This window comes from Netta rufina (genome assembly GCF_964035555.1).
Source record: "Netta rufina genome assembly, chromosome: 1".
In the NCBI taxonomy this organism is placed as follows: Eukaryota; Metazoa; Chordata; class Aves; order Anseriformes; family Anatidae; genus Netta; species Netta rufina.
In genome coordinates, this window is record NC_140123.1 from 76,672,011 (window position 1) to 76,692,236 (window position 20,226).

General features: G+C 38.1%; 1 protein-coding gene across 3 annotated transcripts in view; it reads left to right on the forward strand.

The window, feature by feature from the left end:
• Positions 1-20,226, forward strand: part of WWC3 (WWC family member 3) — a gene marked incomplete at its 5' end in the record, with an annotated part of 102,407 nt that overhangs the window by 50,054 nt on the left and 32,127 nt on the right. For all 3 annotated transcript variants that reach the window (XM_084301200.1, XM_084301201.1, XM_084301202.1), the window contains 4 exons: positions 229-308; positions 5,945-6,074; positions 11,930-12,079; positions 14,225-14,298. In XM_084301200.1, coding sequence (XP_084157326.1) covers positions 229-308; positions 5,945-6,074; positions 11,930-12,079; positions 14,225-14,298 — 434 coding nt within the window. The remainder of the gene's footprint in view (positions 1-228; positions 309-5,944; positions 6,075-11,929; positions 12,080-14,224; positions 14,299-20,226) is intronic.

Here is a 20,226-nt window from a genome sequence, read left to right on the forward strand (position 1 = left end):
AGGAAATCGATACTCTGAATGTTGTGACCACAGTTTGATTGGGTTGTATTATTTTTCAGAAGGTCTGTTACTTTTGTGCAAATTTTAAAGAAAACAGCAACAGCCCTTAGATTATCACTTCCGTTAAACAAACAAACACAACTTAAAATTTTGATTCGGACATAGTTATTTTTTATAATGTAAGTTTCTGTTTCATACTGTTACTTTAAATTATTTTGATATATTCAGCTTTCTAGGCTAAAACGAGAATTGGCACAGATGAAGCAGGAGCTGCAATATAAGGAAAAAGGAGTGGAAACTCTGCAAGAGTAAGTTAAGGGTTTGTGGGAGGATGGTATTTTTTCCTTTCCTTTATTCATCTTGGAATGACTTGCTTAGAAAACTATTGCCAAAAAAAAATTTGAAACCTTCTAATTGCTTTGCTTCAGAGTTTCTGCTGTGATAGTGTTGCAGGTTGAGAACAGTGTGAAGCGATGGAAGAAGGATTGGACAAAACTAGTTCAAAAGGTGATTTCATGGATCCACATGCAAAACAATTTTGTAGGCACTGTCTTATAACTCTGGCAGAAAATTTTGTGCAGGTGGAGTCAGATTTATAAAATGTTCTCTGGACATATCCGAAGATATCTCTGTCTGGAGCACAGTGAGAAACACCATGCAGAGGAGTAGCCTTTCTGTGAGCAGTACCTAGGCTTTCTGTCTGGGCAGTGTATTTCTCCTGGGAGGAAGGCTTGAATGCCTCTTTTTCCTTTTACCTTGGTAGTCAGACCTTCCAATTCTGCATGCTGGTGTGTGCGTGTGCAGTATGCTCCGTGAGACCCGGGGTTTTGTTGCATGTGTGCAGAATGACTGTATGTAGATGTGACCCCTTGTCTCCTCCCTGGCAGGAGAGGTAACTCAGGGCAATTTGCCACTGCTCCTGGGACAATTAGACAGCCTGCACTCTGTTTCCCTCACACTTACCGGTGGCAAAGGTTGAGAACTGTTGTGGTAACCCTCTCCCTTCCACTCTTCCTGCAGGCCATCAGATGGGAACCGAGTGACTTCCATCTGTGCGCTGCTTAGTCACCTATACACATAGCACATACATGGGAAGCCCAGTGTGATAGGGAGAGAGGTTGTCAGGCCATGGAAAAGATGGCAGGTAAACACATGTTGCTGTGGCTTCCAGATCTGCTCAACAAGCTGAGAGGCCAGGCTGTATGTTGAACAACTCCTGGATTTGCTTTGGACGTGTGGCCATATATTTAGAAATCTTGGCCATTTGTGCTGTTTCAACATGCATGTGAACGAACTGCCTAATGCAGGCGCTTCTTGAAAATGTTGGAACCATTGCACATCTAATGCATTTTGCAGTGTAAGTACACTATCTGTGGAAATAGTTTGAAGCTGTGGATTTATTGTGTTGGTGCTACAAAGCATGGGCACGCACTTTCACTTCAGGAATCCTGGCAAAGCTCCGGAGGTCCCGGAGCAATTAGGTTCCTGATTTTCCAGCTTAGACTGCATTAATCAAACATGGTATTTTGTTAATAAAACCATATAAAGGGAAGTACTCAGATTTTACATTTAAAGGAGAGGGAATAGCCTACGCATTTCATGTTTTCTAATCTTACAAGGTTCTTTTGTTTTGTAATGCATTTTAAAAGCTTCAGAGAAAAAAAGTTTGACCAAAATCCTTCATTGGCAGATATAATATAATCATTCTCTGATAAATGTAGTTTATTGACTACAAAAAGCATTTACACTTAGTTGCAGGGGAGTTGTTAATATATGATATTAACTGCAAATTTGTAAAGCAAAGCCTTCTGTATATTGAAACAGCAAATATTCTAAGTATGGTCAACATTTCAGGATAGTAACATAATTAAGTGGTAACAGAACAAAAAAAAATCATCTTAAGATTCTTAGTCATATTTTCTTTATTTCAGTAAGAATTGCCTTGCCTGTTCTACTTTATTTTCCTCCATGTGGTTACTGTTTTTTTTTTAAGGGCGTAGGTTCAGTTTTTTATAAAAGGACAAACCACTTGATGAGGGAGATGAAAGTATTTGAAGGCCAATTGAAATTGAAGATTGTTTTAATTAATATAATTAATCTAAGACTGTCCAGCAAAGCAGTGCAACTTTTTGAAAAATAAAGTCTGCAAATGATTATGAGTGCAAGTGTTCCTTTGATTTTAGCCCAAGCTAAGTTGCCTGGAATACAGGAGGGGGGTACAGGAGAGACTCTCAAGAGAGGAATTGTTTTAAATCGAGCTGTGTTCATCACATCGGTCAGTGGTAAATGTAATCAGCTGGTTTAAATGTTCAGGGATGACAGCTCAGTGCTTCAGAGCCTCTCATTGCTGCAGTCGCTCTCTGTGGGTGTACAGGGTGGCAGACATCGTTCGCTGCAGCCGGTGATAGCGTTTGGCTGGGTGTTAGCCTGTATTGCAGTGAACTGCAGTTGGTGCTTGTGCCCTGCTGAGTTCTGCTCTCTGCAGTGACTTCTGGACTTTTTTTATTTTTAAAGTAATTAATCAGTTGCCTTTCTGGTAAGGTACGTGCTTTCTTTTGAATATTTTGCTTCTACTAGGAAGTGAGCCAATTTGGAGAGTACTCATGCTGTCTAACAACTGAAGAGAGAAGCTCTCCTGGCCTCCTTGTGTAGGCAGTGGAGAGGCAGACTGCGTCGGTGGTCGGTCCATGCCAAAAATCTGACTGTGCTCTGGGTTGTCCCTGGGCCTTCACTCCCCCAGCTCTCTTGCTCTCTTACTTGTCTGGGGAAGAGTCTCTCCAGTCAAGTACTGAAACTAAAGTATTTTGCTGCTTGTATATTCAAAAACAAAACAAGTGCATTGTCTGAAAAGAAACTCGCTGTTCCTTCTCTAAATTAAAAGTTTTTTTTTTTTTTTTTTGTTTGTTTGTTTTTTTAAAGATTCTTGCATTTCAGGCATTTCCCTCTTTTGTTACCTTTTCTAAATTTTTGGTCTGCCTAATTTTTGTTCCTTCTTGTGCTAGGTCAAATCTTCAAGTAACTGCCAAACTGAGACTGGCATACATCCTGGTCAGCTGTTTAAAAAGCCATGTTCTTCATTTTATTTTAAGTACATGCCAAGAACAATATTGGGAGTTGTCACACTTCAGTCTTTACATCTGGCCGAACGTTTGCCTTGAACCTCTGGACAGAATAGCGTGGGAGAAGGGACCAGAACTTGCACAGCCCTGTGTTTGGCCGCTGCTGGGCCCAGCCCTTGGAGAAGAAGAGCCCCATTTTTTGCTGGGGGTGGTTAGGGTGCTCGGTGTTCCTGCTGCTTCTTGGTGCTCTTAGATTCTGATGCCCTTGGTTAAATGCAAATCTTCTGCATTGAAATTTTCCACATACATTATCTGCCTTGGACTAGGTTGTCATCTTTTCATTTTAATTTTAGTAAAATTGCCTAGCCATTTCTGAGAATTAAAAAAAAAAAAAAAGTAGAGGAAAAAATGAGTTTTGTGGGGTTGAGAGGGGATTGCAGGTTTTTAGTTTCTCGGCAGCTCCAATACAATCAGAATTTCAAATTTTGTAGTGTGCAGCATTTTGTTAGGTCTATATTTTCACCAGTTTCATCCAAATTCGGCAGTATTGTCGTAAGCCTTTGAACATTATGGTCTGCTTTTGCCCACTGCAGGCTTTCTGGAGGTATTTCAAGCCTGCTGGGATCCCACCCTGCATGAAAGCCTTCCCTGCTCCTTGGTCCCCAGGGGTGTCTTTGCCCTGAGGCACAGCTAGTTGAGGCCCAAGGCTAGGGGGTTAAAAATGAGCCTTACCTGGAACAAATCCCTTCACCTGACCTGGCAGGGACTGGGAACAAGGAGCAGCTCCTTCTCTCCTGTGTTTTCAGTGACCCTGTTGCGTGTCGGCAGGAATTTTGGAGGAAGAAGGCGTTTAGCAGGAAAGGAAATGAAAACCCGTCCAGTTGGCCGTGAGAGCACAGGGACCGCTCAGAGAAGTGAGGAGAGTTGGGGAATTAGGGCTGACTAAACAGTTTATAGCTGCAGACTAGTTCAGAGGATATAAGACCTGACAAAAGCTTTAAAATTAGGCTTTAACTCAACTACAGACCTATGCTTTGGGGGGGGAGTCTTAGGTATTTGAAAGACGTGGTGGAAAATAGAGGAACACAGAGACTGCCATGTAGGACCAAAGCTATTCCGAGTGTGTTAATAGCCTACATATCCTGGAAACATCTTCCTCAGAAAATGTGTATTTCAGTCATGGGTTGAGTATTACTTGAATGTTCTTCCTGTTCGTATAAAGGGGTAATCTGTTTTTGCATCACACTGTTTTCCATTAATAAATGGAAGATTCCTGTCAACATGGTGGCTTTCAAAACTAGAGATTTATGAAAGGAATTAAAAACTAACAGACAATGAATAAGCAGTAGTTTTGTAAGATACTTAAGCCGGTTTGGATTGACAGCAGTACTGATTTAAGTTCAGATATTTCTGGCAGTAGAATATTATCTGATTCTTTACTTAAACAAATACCAGTTCATAAGTTGGGCTCCAAAGTGACGTCCAGGAACATGAATTTGTGGCTAACTGGACAAAAATCTGGTTGAAATTAAATAATTTCCTTTTCCTGTAATACCACCTTGTACCTGGCAAACAGTATAATGAACGGTTGTGTAGGAGGCATTTTCTGGTCTAATATTTGGGTGGAATCTATGTTCTTAAAATTAATCTAACTGTCAGATAAAACCATGTTATCATTTTCATGAAACTTTTAGTGAATTGGATTAGTTGTTTTATCTAATCTTTTCTGGATTTTAACTGGAAATGAGTGAAGAGTCAAGTAACCATCTGAAAAAAAAATAAATAAAACTTTAATCCAAACTTTAGGTTCTTTCTGGTTTTTGAAACAAAATAAAAGCTTACATATTTTTGTATGCAACATGAGGAGAATTGTGCTTAAGCGGAAAGCTGAGGTTCAGACTTACTTTGCATTTTGACAAAATCAGGAGTTGTCAGAAGAAAACAAACAAACCCAAACTGTAGAAACCCAATCTGCACTTCCTCCTGAAAGTTGTGAGCTGCACAATAAAACCACTGGAGTTTTGTTCAAGCCTTTTGTTTTTTCTTATTGTAATTTTAATATTTTGATTTTAACACAAGTGGCTATAAGTGGATTTTTAGTGTTTTTGTTTCTCTGGCAGAACGTAGTGAGGAGGGTAACAAAATTTTTGAATAGTTTAAGCTGTGAATGCACTTGCACTCACATTTGCACTCGCATTATCATTTTGGTGTTCTATGGAATCCAAAGGAAGAACTATGGGTAGTTCACATTGCATTTAAAATCTTCTGGGATGGTCCCTGTGTGCCTTCTCGTACCCCAGTGCAGGGAGATGATATTGTCTAGGAAAGGTATTTAAAGATTCAAATGATGGCAGGAAAGTATTTATAATACAGTTTTCAGAATTTAAAATTTATTTTAAAAATACCAAAAGCAAACAAACAAACAAACAAAAAAACACTCATCAAAAACCAGCACCCAACAAACAGAATGCCTTCATTGTAAACTTCTAAAACAAGATCAGACAATGTCCTGGAAGAGGTGTTGCAATGTGTAGTGACGCATCAGAAATGTGATGGCTAGGCTGCTAATGTCTTATTACTTTATAGGTTAGTTTTAGGTTGATTTTACTTTTGTTGCATAAAGTAAACCACAGACATTGCTTTTGTGAGTAAACTCTGTAGTAGGGGACATTAAAGACGTGGAATTTGTTGGTTCGGCAGAAGAGGGGTTCTGCATTGTTTTACCTTTTGAATGTACTGGATACTGAACGGTGTTCTGATTCCCTGTAGAGTGTCATTTTATTCCTGGAAATAAAGTGGTACATGAATAAGCAAGAAGTTTTACAGCATTTATGGTATTTCTTATTGTGTAAAAATTATTGAACCTGTCTTCATCTTTTCAACAGGATTGATCGTAAGATGTCAAGTGCTCATACAAATTATAGACTGGATGAAGCACAGGCTATAATGAGCGAACTTCGAACCATAAAGAAAGCTATATGCACAGGTGAAAAAGAGAGGCAGGAACTTATGCAGGTAAAAAAATAAAATATATATATATATATATATATATATATATACACACACACACACACACATATATATACATTTTATATATATATATATATATTTAAAAAAATACTGAACAAATAGCTGCTCAAATGTACAACCTATCTTCATTTTGTTGTTTGTGATTGCATTGGGATTACCAGGTTTAAATAAGCAAGGGGGAGGGGAATAATCTGATTTTTCTGTTCGATAATTGCCTGTAGCAGATATTTCATAAGAAGTAGTCTTTATCTATACTGTGAACATGAGACTTCATGTGACTATTTCATATTTTTTGTCTTAGATAAAGTACTACCCTTACATTTGGATCAGTGTTTTTATTTAATTTAGCTTCCCATTGCTGCTAACTATATCAAACACTCCTATGGAATAGTTATCCTGCATTTAAAAAACAAACAAACAAACAAAAACCAAACACAACCAAACAAAATATATTTAACTGTATTGTTTTTTCATTTTGTTTAATGTCCCCTTGTGTTCTGCATAATGAGTGAAGACTGAGAATTCTATTGCTAAAATGTTTATTATCTCTTTTATAATGTTTTTCCTTTTATAAGCATCTCACAAAATTGGATGTTACTATACTACAGTTTGGCAGTTCTCCCTTTTTTTCCCCAGTTGGTCCTCCTATACAAGTAGGACATCAAGACACAGATTACTTTCAAGTGTCCTCACAAAATCCTCAAAGCATGTGATCAAATATAGTGTATACATACACCATCCTGCAACCTTTAAATCATTTTTTAAAATCCAAGCACTAGGATTAAGGGGAGATGTATGCCCAGGTAGTGATACAGCTTTTGAATGGATTTTGTATCCTGCTCTGAGTTCTCACCTGCTGTGTATGCATTATCAATGTGACACAGGAGCTTGACTTAAGAGCCATGATCCTTTGCTACTGCAGGAACTTTGGTGTATACTTGTTGAAATATGCTCTGGGTACAGAAGGATGGCAAGAACCATTCTCTTCACCTAGTCTTGAAACTGCTTTATGGAAAAAACACATTTTCATTACCTAAGTCTTTGAGACTGCACTAAACTATAATTGCCATTCAAGTGTTGTTTTTTTTTTTTTTTTTTTTTTTTTCTTTCTTCATATTTCTCTGCAGTAGTGTTTTGCTTGTAATTTTTTGTCGTAAAATTCTGTGGGTAGCTTGTAATCTGCATATAATGAATTTCCATAGTTATACAATTATTCAGTCTCCAAAGCATTACCCAAAGGTCAGCTGATGGACCACAAATCCTTGTTCAAGTAGACAGAACGCTTAAGTCACTATTAAAAGTTTCTGCCTTGGCAGCTTTTAACATATTCGATATTTTGCGTTGGCCAGGTTTTAAAGTAATTCTCAAGTCTTCCACATGCCTAGCTAGCAAGAAATGATTAGAAAGGCAGTTCTTCGTGGATGCTCTGACGCACATTTTAGGAAATTAGCTGGTAATTTAAAGACTTCTGTATGAGATCCTGGAGCAACATAACTACTGGCCTTGTTTCGACTCTCCCAATAGTGTTTTTTTTTTCCCCCGTAGATTTTCAGTCCTTGGTGGCGCTATATCCAGCAGTAAACATTGAAATGCCTTGAAAATCACAGCTTTTAGATGAACTTGAAGTGCCATTGCAGTGTCTTTAAATATAGTATTGAAAGATGTGGAGGACCTAGGATCAAGCTTAGCATCATAGACTGGACAATGCTGGCAACACCAAAATGTAGAGGTCACACGAGACATAACCAAAAAAGAAGAGTGTTGTGATCTTTATTTGTGAACCTATGTGACATCTAGGAACTAGTAGTGTAGGAGATACCATTTTTTTTTTTTTTTACCACAGCAAACACCAATCTGTTGTGGTAGCAGACAGTAATAGGCAAGTAGTTCAGGAGAATCTATAAAATAATTTTCACACACGCCTACCAGTTCTGCATGTTCTATTGCAATTGTAACAAGGCATCAAATGTCAGTCTATAAGGTCAACAGTTGTCAAAGTTGTCTATGTCTACCAGCTTATTGTGCTCTGCCTAAAATCCCCAGCTTCTACCTGATATTTTTTCTTAGTCTTGACAAAAGAAAAAAATGTTATTTCATTGATGCTTTGTTGTTACCAAATTTCATGGTGCTTTGCCTTTTTATTTATTATTATTTGAAGGTAATTGTTATGGGTTTGTTTAGCTTAGTTAAACAAGTGAAAGTCTGTTTTAAATATCTTTGTAATGAGTTGAGAATTTGATCTTTTCTTTGCCCTATAGATATTTAAATTGATTTGTCCTTAAAAGTGCTACGTTTAAAAGCTATTGTTGGTTAAGACAAGCTTTCTTACGGAAAACTTTCTGTTTTGAAAGCTGTTTATAGAGGATTTGGAAGTATTGTGTAAACAGATGGGAATTTATTTCAGAGAAAGGAAATAGAAAATTTCATACTACTTCTTAATTTAAATCTGGCCAGTGTAAGCAACAGAACTAAACTTAGCAGAAGTGACTCAGTCTTGTGTAGGTGCTTGGAAAATTGTAGCTGTCGTAGAAATATGATAATTAGATTGATTGAGTTGTGTGGGAGAGAAGGCTGACAGGGGAAGGAGAAGGTGGTCAGATTTAAACTGGGTGCTGTGGTTACAAAAAACATCAAATATGTAGTCTCGCAGCTCTGAAAAAGTGGACAAACTTTTTATATAAGATGGAGTAAGCAAGGTACATGCTTAAGTTCCCAAGTATGTGTGTGTGCATCTTGTCCCTCTCCCCAATACCCTTTGTGCTTTAGTTTCTGTTCCAGTATGTGCATATCCTTTAAAAATATTCTCTCCTTAGAAGCATTGGAGTTTGCTTTTTTATTACTATTTTTTTTCCTTCCTTACCATTTAAATAGGCTAAACAGTTTAGATAAGAACTGCACTGAAATTTTGTGGCAGAGAGCTCCCAAATCAGGTAGCGACAGATCAACGATGAAATGACAGTGCCCATTTCTCTCTTTTTAGGTAGATTTTGGTGTGCCTGCAACTTCACATCCATATGCTAGGCTCATCTGGCAGTTTCTCCAGGATTGCCATAAACAATCCTTAAACCCTGGATGAAAGAGAGGTTCTCCCATATAGCTGGGGATGATCTAGCAGTTGATGTAAATTGTTTCTATCCTAAAAGACTGCTAATTCAGGTTGTAATTCTCTGTGTTATGATTGCTGGAGGGTGTGCTTTTGCTCATCCAACTAAAACGCTCAAAGGACTTCTATGCTTACCCTAGAGCACAGTCACCTATGCATGTAGGTTAGATTGCATGTAGGTTGGGGTGACTGCCACCTGCCTCATTTTTAAGTAGTATCCAGCATTCAGCAGCTGCCCAGATAAGAAATCTGGCCAGCATCCAGGCAGTCCTTCATTACCTGCCAGAGAGAGGCTGGCAGGGATTGGAGCACAGCAGTAGTGCATGAAGAAGCTAAAACGTGGGCAAAAAACTAGACATAAGTTCTGGAACCAGGACCTTTGGTGTTGGTAATACAATAAATATGTCTGTAACACAATGCAAGTTAGCCAAAGGTGCCAGAGGGGACGTGGTTTGTTTGAGAGAAACTTAAGGCTTTCTGAATCCCCGGTGTTCATGATGTTGGCTTTGCTTTACTGGGAAAAGGAGATCTTAGACGTTTGATGTTTGTGTAGCTACAATTTGTAATGATTATTTCCATCTTATAAATCTGTTAGAGACCGTCTTGATCCTCTTGTACTGCAGGAAGTTGCCAGGAATGGGTGATTGCCAGTGAGTTTTGAAGAGGAACATTGGATGGGAGGCCAATTTTCAGTTGCCTTAAAATGGCAGACACTCTGATTTTCTTCTTTCTGCTTTGTAGAGCAGTTCATCTTGCAGCAAATCTTCCGAGATAAAGGGACACTGGCTAGGGATTTCTCAGTAGCATAGCTCAAAACTGTATTTTGGTTCCTCAGGATGGAGAACAAATGGTTTTATTTGTCCTTCATGCTAAGGTAGCACAGTTCAGTTGGGAGGTAGCAGAAGAATTGGTTTCTTTTGGGAACTCAGGATAAGCTGAGCTTCTGGAGGCACGTAGTTGTAGCCTTGTCCCACCATCAACATGCCTGGTATCACTCTGCACTCTCCTCAGTCCTAGCCAGTGCTGAGCACAAACTCCCAGCCCTGCTCAGATTCAGTAGCACTGGTCGATGGAGACTGAAGAAGGAATAGTACATGTTGTCCGATGCATATCATGTCTCTCCTTGTTGTTCCCCAGTAGGAAGAAGGCACCGTGTGTGAGTTCAGGGGTCGTCAGGGAGGAGGATAGTCCCCTCACTCATGTGCTTAGGGAGCCCACCCCTTCCTTCTTCCTCTACCAGGATGGGTATTTTCCCTCTTCTTCCTCTCTAGTGGAGGCAGGCATGAGGGAAGAACTAGTACATAAGGAGAACGAAGGGATAGAGTGTGAATGGGGAGTGGAAGCCACCAGAAAACACCGCTTTTGCTGTCTAGTTTCGGGCGTGATGCAATTCCTAAGGATGCTTCCTGAGCTCTGAAATCAGCTGCCTTTGTCTTCAAGGTGGTCTTGTGCCTCCTGTGAGCAGCAGCCAGTTGCTGTTATGCAGGCAAATCTTCCTGACTCCGCCAGTTCAATTTGTTGTAGGAAAAGGAAGCGTTGCTGTGTTATCCAGGGTATCCTTTTTAAACTGCTCTTTGAAGACTGAGATCCATCCTGGTAATTGGATATGCATCGTAACTGGGGCTTGTTGCAAATCATCAGTTGTCAGACACTGCGATTCCAGAGGGCCAGTGTGTTGCACTGCAGTGCCTCTGCTTAGTCTCTCATTCTGTAGTTCGGACAACGGAGCAGTTTTGATGTGGTTTTTTGTTTGTTTGTGTTTTCCTGGGCATTTTTACAGCTTTATCATCTATGAACAGATACAGTTTTTCAAAATCTTGAGGATTTTTTTTTATATAATTTGTTTCCTTCCTCTATAGTGAGGGGAGGGGCAGAGTAGATTTATTTTTATGTATTTTTTAATGTTCTTTTGATGAAAAATGTATAGGTTCTTAGTCACAAATGACAGCCTGAATAGTGGTTTTGTCATTACTGGTACGTTATCAGTAACTTCTGAAAAATAGTTTTGAATACACAATCAGAAAATAAGCGGCATTAACAAGTTTATCTTTTTATTAAAGGAATTCTAAGAGCCTGTCAACAAAGCTCTGATAGCCAAACAAGCTCTTGTTATTTGTGTGATTGTCTTATTCCCCTTTTGCCTTAAAGGCTGTTTGAGATCTCTGCTTTACCCTCACAGTTTGTGTCACTGTCTAGACATTTCAGAGATGTCGCTTCCTTAACCCTAAGTGTAAAATATCTCCAACTATGTGAACCTTGAGTAAGGGAGCACTGGGGTGAAATCAGCTGTTGTAAAAACACAATCAATACAAGGTATTCATCAAGTTGGATGTGATGGCAGTAGTGGCTAAGGAATGTAACCTGGGCAAAAGATGGCAAAAGGGCAGGTGAATCCCATTTGTTTTTCTTGTCAACGAACCTGGAAGCTGCCAGTCGCTAGATTCAAAGAACTGTAAGCCATGTAAAAGTTAAAACCTTCATAGACCTAAAGTAAATTGTAAACATCAGATTTTTAAAAGCGATCTACATGTATCTTTTAAAAGGAGGTATTTATTTCTAAGCAAAGGTGCTTCAGATTAGCTGAGAGTATGATAAATTTTAGTTCCTGTAAATGGGTCTTTCTACCTACATGTATATTCTCTAAACAGAATTCATTTCTCTTTTTCAATCAATAAAAGAATTACCAAAAGCAGTTACATTAGTTTGATTATTTTTTTTTTTAACTCCTCTCTTGTAGAGCCTGGCCAAGCTAACCGATGGATTCAGGAATAGCTGTTGTATTACAGACTCCCTGCAGGATCTCCAGCACAATTCCAGTTCGCTCAGCGATTCCTGTTTACCTCAACAACACTGTGATGCTTGTTCTCAGACTGACATCACTGGAGAGGTATGTATTCCTACGTGAGACATTTGCTTTAGAAAATAAGCTGCTTTTGTACTGTAGTGATACTTTGTTGCTTCCTGCTTGAATCCAAGACGTGCTAGCCGTGGCAGAACAAAAAAATCTAAGGGAATACTGGTGGTGAAGGATTTGCGTTTGCTTGTCATTTTCAGAGCAGGTGAATGATGAGCTGTGTCATTCTGCTGCTTGAGCATTGGGATAGGGCATAGGCTGGCGACAGGTACAGTCAGGTCCTAGACACAGCCAGCCTAGCAGAGCTCTTCGGTGACTGCTGGCTCATCTTGAGTAACAGCTTGCGCAGAGGCACCCACAGACTTCTTCTGGCCGTGTCCCTAGCTCTCGTCTTTACTGACACGTGTAGTGACACAGCAAGGAAGAAAATGCTTTAGCCTGCTTGAAGTTGCAGTAGAGACCTGATTGCACAACACCACGAGGTATTAGTTTTCTGGTAGTAGAGATGGAAGTATTTATCTTTTTTTTTTTTTTTTTTTTTTTTTTTATCTTGTTTTTCTTACAATTGTCATTGTTCATAGGTATCAAAGACATAGGGTAGGCCTCCATTTCTTTTGTTTTTCCTCCGTTTCTTTTGTTTTTCCTAGGGAAGTATTTGTTTGAGCCCCAAAGTATTTTTCTTAAACTAAAAAACTTTGATCTACTTCATCATACTTAGTATTCCTTTATATATAGTGTATATATATATTTGTATGATCTCTATATATGTTATATACATACATACATACTCATAAATTATGCAAGGCTATATAATGCCTTTGTATAGGATATTTGAGAGAATCTTATTAGCAGTCTTCAGAAATAGTTCTGTGTGAAAGAAAAAGTATACTCCAAATACTAAAATTTTGGCCTGCCCTATCACTGTGGCAGCCTAGCTGTTCTCAAGCAATAAAACATTTGCTTCTGTGGATGAGATTGACAACAGAGCAAGAAGACAACCTGTTTGTAGTTTTGTAGTAGCATTTTGGATGTTACTACACATTCAGTTAGAGTTTTTATTCAACGGTATAACTTTTAAATACAGGCTTTTATCACCCTGTTTTTGTTTTATTATCTTCTTTTACTGACGACGTGTTGCCACGTTGGATGTCTCTAGAGAACCTCTACACAAGAGGAAGTCTGTGTTTTTAAGAAATTACTCCTTAAAGCATCTAAAAACTTATTTAATACTAGGCTTGCTTTAAGTGTGCTAGGTAGATGGTGCCTTTGGCATGTCATTTTTCAGACTGGTGGTGGATGTGATTAATTCCAAAATGAATTACCTAAAGGAAAATAGCAGCATTTTCCCATTCACAATACACATAGAGTGTCATCGAAGAGGAACCAAGTGTAGTCTGAAAATTGTGTTTGTCAGGTATGGTGTTTTTTTGTAAGGCAAATAAAATTGCATAATGATGTTAATTATTTTCCTGAATTATTAGTAGTGGAATGTGAGTAAAGAAGAGGTAGATTTTTACATGTGTGATGATAAAGAGAGCAAAAGCAGCAGATACCTAGCATGAAATCTAGATGTGGAGCAAAGCACTTAAGTAGGGACTCGGGTTTTAACTATTAGACTGTACACAGACTTCTGGAGAGGGCAGCTACTGATGCCCAAAGATGAAGAGAAGTTGCTGTAGAAACTAGACTGTATACTGTAGGAGTTGTAACATAAACGTGTTTTCTACGACTGACTGATTCAAGGATCGGGTAATGTTCTTGTAATAGTGCTTAAATCACACTAATGATCTAAGTGCTGGGTAACACGTCACAGTACATGGACTGTAGTCTGAATTATTTCTTATTAAACTATCCATAAAGTAGCTACATTAAGTAATAAAATATTACACTTAAAGCATACTCTTTATAGAATTTTAGGATTGAAAAGTTGAAAAGCTTAGTTTGCTAGCCTTTCACTTCCTGTATCATAATTTATTAAAAGGGCTCATTTATCTTTCATGTTTTTAGCAATAAACCAGTTTTATATTAAAAAGCATAAAATTAATATTGATTGTTTTTACTCAGAACATTGTCAATTTTTAGTTGCCAGTAGTTTATCCCTTTACTTTGAGAGTGTTTTAAAAATCTAATGTCTCCCTCTCTTTCCTCCCCAATCCTTCCTCTTCAATTCTGCAACAGTTTGGGTTCGATGATAAAACAAGACTTGTAGACAAAGTAAGACTGAACTGGCAATATGAAGAGGCCAAGAAAAGGTAATTAAAGACAAATGTGGTGTTTTTACTCTTGTCAAAGTTTTCAAAGTAGAACTAGAACCAGCCTTCTAGCTGAAATGTCTTTAGGAAGATTAATATGCTTACTGTTGAGTAGTTCAGAGATAATAAAAGCTTAGGTAAACATGAGACTTTATCATAAGTTTATTATATTTGTTTGTACAGATAAAAACTAAACGTCAGTCCTATACTACACTTCTATAAACACAAAACTGCAGTAGTTTAATTGAGCTGTTTTACTTCCTTTTTTTCCCTTCTTCTCAAACCTCAATATAAACAGTCTTTAAATTTACACTGGGTTTTTACTTGCCAGGCTCTGTTAATATGCTCAGAGCTTTGCATACCTGTGTTCTAAGTTCAATATGCTGAAGTGTAAAGAAAGAATGAAAAAATTCCAGTGAGATAAATAAAGATGAACAAAACAGCACATAAAAATAAATTTGGAGATTGAAAAATATGACAAAAATGTTTTAAAATTAACTTGAAGTTGATTAATTCTTCACTAAGTCCATCAGTCTAGTTGCTTATTGTAATTATTTAGTTCTTTTGTAAAGTTAGTCTTGCAGTTTTTTTCATGTCTTTGTGAAAATAATCTGCTCTGATTGAGCATTATTTTAAAATTATTACCTACCAGTGTCGTTTAGTGCACCCTCCTTCAATCTCACTGCTTTCAAATTATTTTCCATATATTCAGGACAGTAGTTTAGGTATAGCTGACAGCTTGAACATGGTAATTTTAAAATTACCATTTATAATTATCTTAATTTGTGTTGGTAAAACTTCCTCTGCTTAAAATTGTTTGGCATGTAGAAGATCCTGTTACAGTTGACTTCGAAAACCTTGTTTTTGTTTTTGTTTTTTTTTTTAGTTAATTATTTTTTCAAGTTAGGCTTTTTTCTTTTCAATTTTATCTGTTTCTTCCAGTTTTCAACATCTGTGCGAACAAGGGTTAAAAATAAAATCCAGTGCTCTTGCCTGTTTTTTCATACGATGATGACTTTTTCTTTGAGGGAAACCGTAATGCTGTCATATGTCTTGGCACGGGTTGGAAGCTTTATAGGCAATTCGCCATTTTGTATTTCTTGGAAAGTTTGCCCACATTTGGACACAATACAGGCTTAGAAAAAAAATAAATTGGTGCAAGCACATTAGAAATACACTGCTAAATTTCTTCAGCATTTGTAACTGGAATGAAAGTCTGTATTGTAAAATGCTGCCTGTGGATAATACTAGTGGCTATTACCTAATAAAAGTTAAATAACTGGGGGCAAAAAAAGGCAAAACAAAAAGGCATCAGCGTACTGTTTGGTCACAGGTTAACCCTTAGTACTTCATAGTTGAGTGATAAAGAGGTACATGACAGTCGATGAAGGAAAAAGGATAGGATTTAATGTCATACTGTTCAGTTTAGCAGAGCTATTGGTGCTGTAAAGATTATATTAAATGCTTATAATTAGATTTTCCGACATACATTTTCTGTGTCTTTTTCAAAACTATTGTGTGTTGGTGCAGGGAAAAGATAAAGTAGAGGGGTTTTTGCGTGTGTTCTGTTATTTTTTGTTTGGTTTTGATTTTGTGTCTGTTTTTAGTAGCAGAAAAACTTCTCAGCTGGAAATGCTGAATATTTGTTTACGCATGGAATGCGGTATTTCTGAACATCAGAAGTGATCTGGGTTTTGATGTTAATTAAGTGTAGAAAATCTGGGTAACCAACCTTCCAAATGGAGAATAGTAATTGCTGTAAGGGTAGTTTTGCTGTCCCGGGATAGCAGCTCCAACAATGGTCTGTTATTTAGCAAAAGCATGTTAGTTCCTTTAAAATAGTAGCCTTATTTTGCCCAGTATGTTGTACGGAAGTAATCAGCTTTCAGCTTTTGAGTGGAACTGCACAAAGCTCATTGCCCCTACCAGTTATCTCTGTGGTTGCATTCTTCATTTATCATGCATTCCTTCCCCTTAGCTTGCTGGCATTTCTGTAGGGCTTTTGTCTCTACTAAATATCTTTGTGCTCGTTCTGCCTTGGCTGGTGAAATATCTACTGTTACTGCACGTGTGGGTGACGGAATGTGCTGCCATGGATTAAAATCTACGAAGTAGAAAATCAAAATGCCACAGTATATCACAACTGTAAAGCAGTATATTATGACTATTTGCTTGTCAAGCAGAGTGGAAACATATAGCAAATCAATACAACAAGCAAATTGCCTTATTCCCAAGTTTTAAGGGAAGACTTGTAAAGGACACCAAAGGAAAGAAGTATATCTCTTCCCTTAAACGAAATCAAGGGGAGAAAAAAAACAACAAAACAAAACACCAACTCAAGGGTGGTGGGTTGTATTTTTGTCATAAAAGATAATACAGCTTTAGATACCAGAAGAATAGTTGCCATAAAGGGACAAGAAGACTTTTTTTTTTTTTTTTAATATATATAAATAAAAGTACAGTGTATATGGTATTTTAGCGAGAAAGTAGTGTTGGGACTTCTGAATGACCCATCTTGAGGAATTCGTGAGATGAGCCCAGTGATAGTGGAAAAGTTGGCTTATACTCCCCAAATATCTTTCTTCCCTTGAGAAAGATAATCTGATTTTTTTTTTTTTTTTTTTTTTATTCCTCCTTCAAAAATCTCTCGAACAGTACTGAGTGGTTTGGTCTTTGCATAAATTAAGGCATTCACAGAGCTTTTTTTTCCCCTTCAGTTTCCCACTGGAAGGAAGTCGGATAATTTGCAATTTAATTTGTCCCATGAGTATCTTCAGATGTTGTGAGCTGTGGGTTCCGACATCTTCAAAACGCTGGGGAAGTCGTCCTTTATCCTGGGTCTGATCCAGTCTCTGGGAAGAGGCATGTAAACTCTACTTTTTAACTCACCAGTCATGCTGAACAGAGAAGCTCCTGCTCTTTACTGTTCTCTTCCCCCCCGTTATTTTAAAATAAACTTTACCTTATTTCCATGAAATTTTTTCTCTCAGATCTGTCAGTGTGGCCCTCCAGAGAAGCAGGCGGAGGGAGGATGGTCTTTTTGAACAGACAGCCCTGAGCTGCCTGGATAAATACCGTTTTTAGTTTCAGTTGCTATTTCAGTGAGACTACCTTTCATGAAAAGCATTTGCACACTGGAAAGTGTCCCCCTCGAGCGCTTTTCTGAATAGACCGTTTCATAGAAAAAGAAATCAAAAGAAAATTGTTTTTCTTTGATAACTCAAAGTTGTAGAGTTCAGTGTAATGACTGCGTGAAGTATATTGGCAAATGATTGCGAACCGTCACTGCAGTGCCTCGTGCCTTGGAAAGTGAACTAATCAATAGATGAAGAATGATCCCTCCAACAACAAGCGCCAGCAGACTGTGATTTTCATTTTTTTTTTAATCCAGTCTGATGACAACTGACTTGAATGAACTGAAACATCCAAGCATCTTCCTTCCGTTTATCTGATTTGTGAGCAAAAGAATAAATTTCTTTACACCTACTATAATTTTGAATTTAAAGATGCTATTTTCCAATTCAGGCATTTAAAACATACAGAGACTTGAAAAAACCTCCTGTTCAGCCATGTATTTCATGTATTTCAGCCATGTATTTCCACATCACCTTTCAGAATGTTGCTTCTTTCAGTATAGTTACTGAATAGGCGTTTTGTTGCAAACATGCTGTCTAATTACCAAAATTAGTTTTCAGTTGTGCCTTTAAAAGCACTAGCACATGAAATGTGGCAGTGCAGTTTGTGTTTGTATTGATAAAACACATTTTGGTTGGATTTTGATAGCAACATTCCAGTTTGGATACAACAAAAGAGTCAAGTATTTTCCTGTTATACATGTAATTCATCTTGTGAAGGCAAGTTTCAGAATCTAATTGCCTAATTTCTGGTGAAATTCAGTGGATTTGTGTGCTTTATTCTGCTACGCTAATCTGAAAATTGGATTTAGGGATGAAGTAATTTCTTTGATATCCCATAAATATCTGGCTTAGGCACGTCAGCTAATCCCCAATCTCCCATTGTCATTTTTTTAAACAGATAGCTGTCTTTCTCTTTGGGTTAGTTCAAGGGCATGGCTCTGCTTCCTTTTTATCTTTAAAGTTTTCATTATACCAACTGACTTGCGAATTGAGGAAATTCTAATTCCTCTCCTCCATTGGTTTTAACAGGCTTTGCATGAAAGGTGAATACCTAATTTTATCTGCAAAATGCCAGTGGACTCCAAAAGGTTTCATGAGTGTCTTAAGCCAATTTAAGACCTCCTTGTTATTGAAGCGGGCTGCCAGAAAGACTGGATATTCTACAGAGTGTACTCATGTTGTCCGCCAAAGCCACAGTGGCACATACTTGCAGGAACAGCCAAAGTAGACACAGTGGAGAAATTTTGTGAGCTTTTGGCTGAGTTCCCTAGCTTCTTGTTCTTTCCATTTCTTTCTTCCTCTTTTGCTAGCCTTCTTCTCTTTGAGTACAAGTTATAATCCACTCTCTTGAGAGCCTGTAAATACCAGAAATTACCCAGTTCTTACACCCTTTGTGTGTCTTCAGTCCCGTAACTACCTTCTCTTGGTGTTGCATGTGGTAGAAATTGCCTGTTAGCTGAAGTTAGGGTCTGACTTTAAGCCTCCTGGTGTTCCAGGATCTAGTTCTGTGTAAGCGAAAGAGTAAGCTGGGCTGATTTATGGTTGCGTATTTGTGCAATCTTAGCCACCGTTCTGCTCCAAACCATAACTGGGTTTTGGTTTTGTTTATTTTCAATGTTCCTATTCCACAGGTAACAAGGGCTTCAGCTGTAGAGGTGTCTGATACGTCACCCAGAATTCTAGGCAACTAATACAGAGTAGTGTTGTTTTTCTTGTTGTTCTTTTTCGGCTTGGAAAATTCAAGGAAAGTTCAGAGAACATGTTTACGCTAGGAAGACTGACACTTGTAGGTTACGAAATACCAGGTGGTAAGGTACCCTTAGTTCGTCCCTTTTATGGGTATGAATTAGGACTCTGATATTCTTCTGGAGTGTTTCTCTCCCCAGAACACCTGCCTTGCTTGTAATCTGAATAACAGTCTAAGCATCGTCTTAAATGTAATGCCTACAGCTGAGGTTGTTTCATCTCACAAAAAGTGATTTTTACTTCAAGCTTGCTGCTCGTGCTATTTCCAATGACAAAAGTGTTGCTCTGTTTTGACTAGCATAGTCTATGTAGAAGTATAATGACTCAGATATGCTCTAAGTTCTGAAAATGTGTGCTTCTCCCACCCTATGATGTAGTTAGGATGTTGTGTGGTAAATTATTGGTTGTTCTGTTTTCCACCTTCATGCTACGTCTGCGTTATCACAGACTGCTCATCATTCCAGCTATTTCAGTATGGCCATTTCAGGGCAAGTTGGCCATTTCACATCAATGTTTACTTAAGATCACCAGGTTAAACCTTTGTCATCTCATCCGTGCCCTCCTGCTTCTCTGCTTAACAGGAGCTCTTATATTAATTTCCATCAGAAATTTTTAAATCCTGAAATAAGCAGCAACTCGGGCTGCCTACCTAGGAAACCAGTCATTTGATACCACCTACTCGAGTGTGGAATCCAAGCTCCTCAGCGCTTGTTATGCAAGGATGGGAATGGGCAAAATGCCTGGAATGTTGATGGTTCAAAATTAACTGTTTTTTTTCCAGGAATACGCTAAATTGGTACGTTGGTAGGGACCTTGGTGTATCTGGCATTAAGCCAAGATAAAAGGACTGTTATACGGTGACTTTACTTAAGAGGTAGTATCTTAAAAATACACAGTAGGAAGGAAAAATGTTTTTGAAAAACAGAGGCTTTGAACAGGACCCCCTTTTTTTTTTTTTTCCTGTCCCTATCAATTCGTTGATTTGTTTAAGTGGGTGTTTAAGGTAGGTGAATATACGTACTGAGTCTAAAACAAGGCAAAAGAG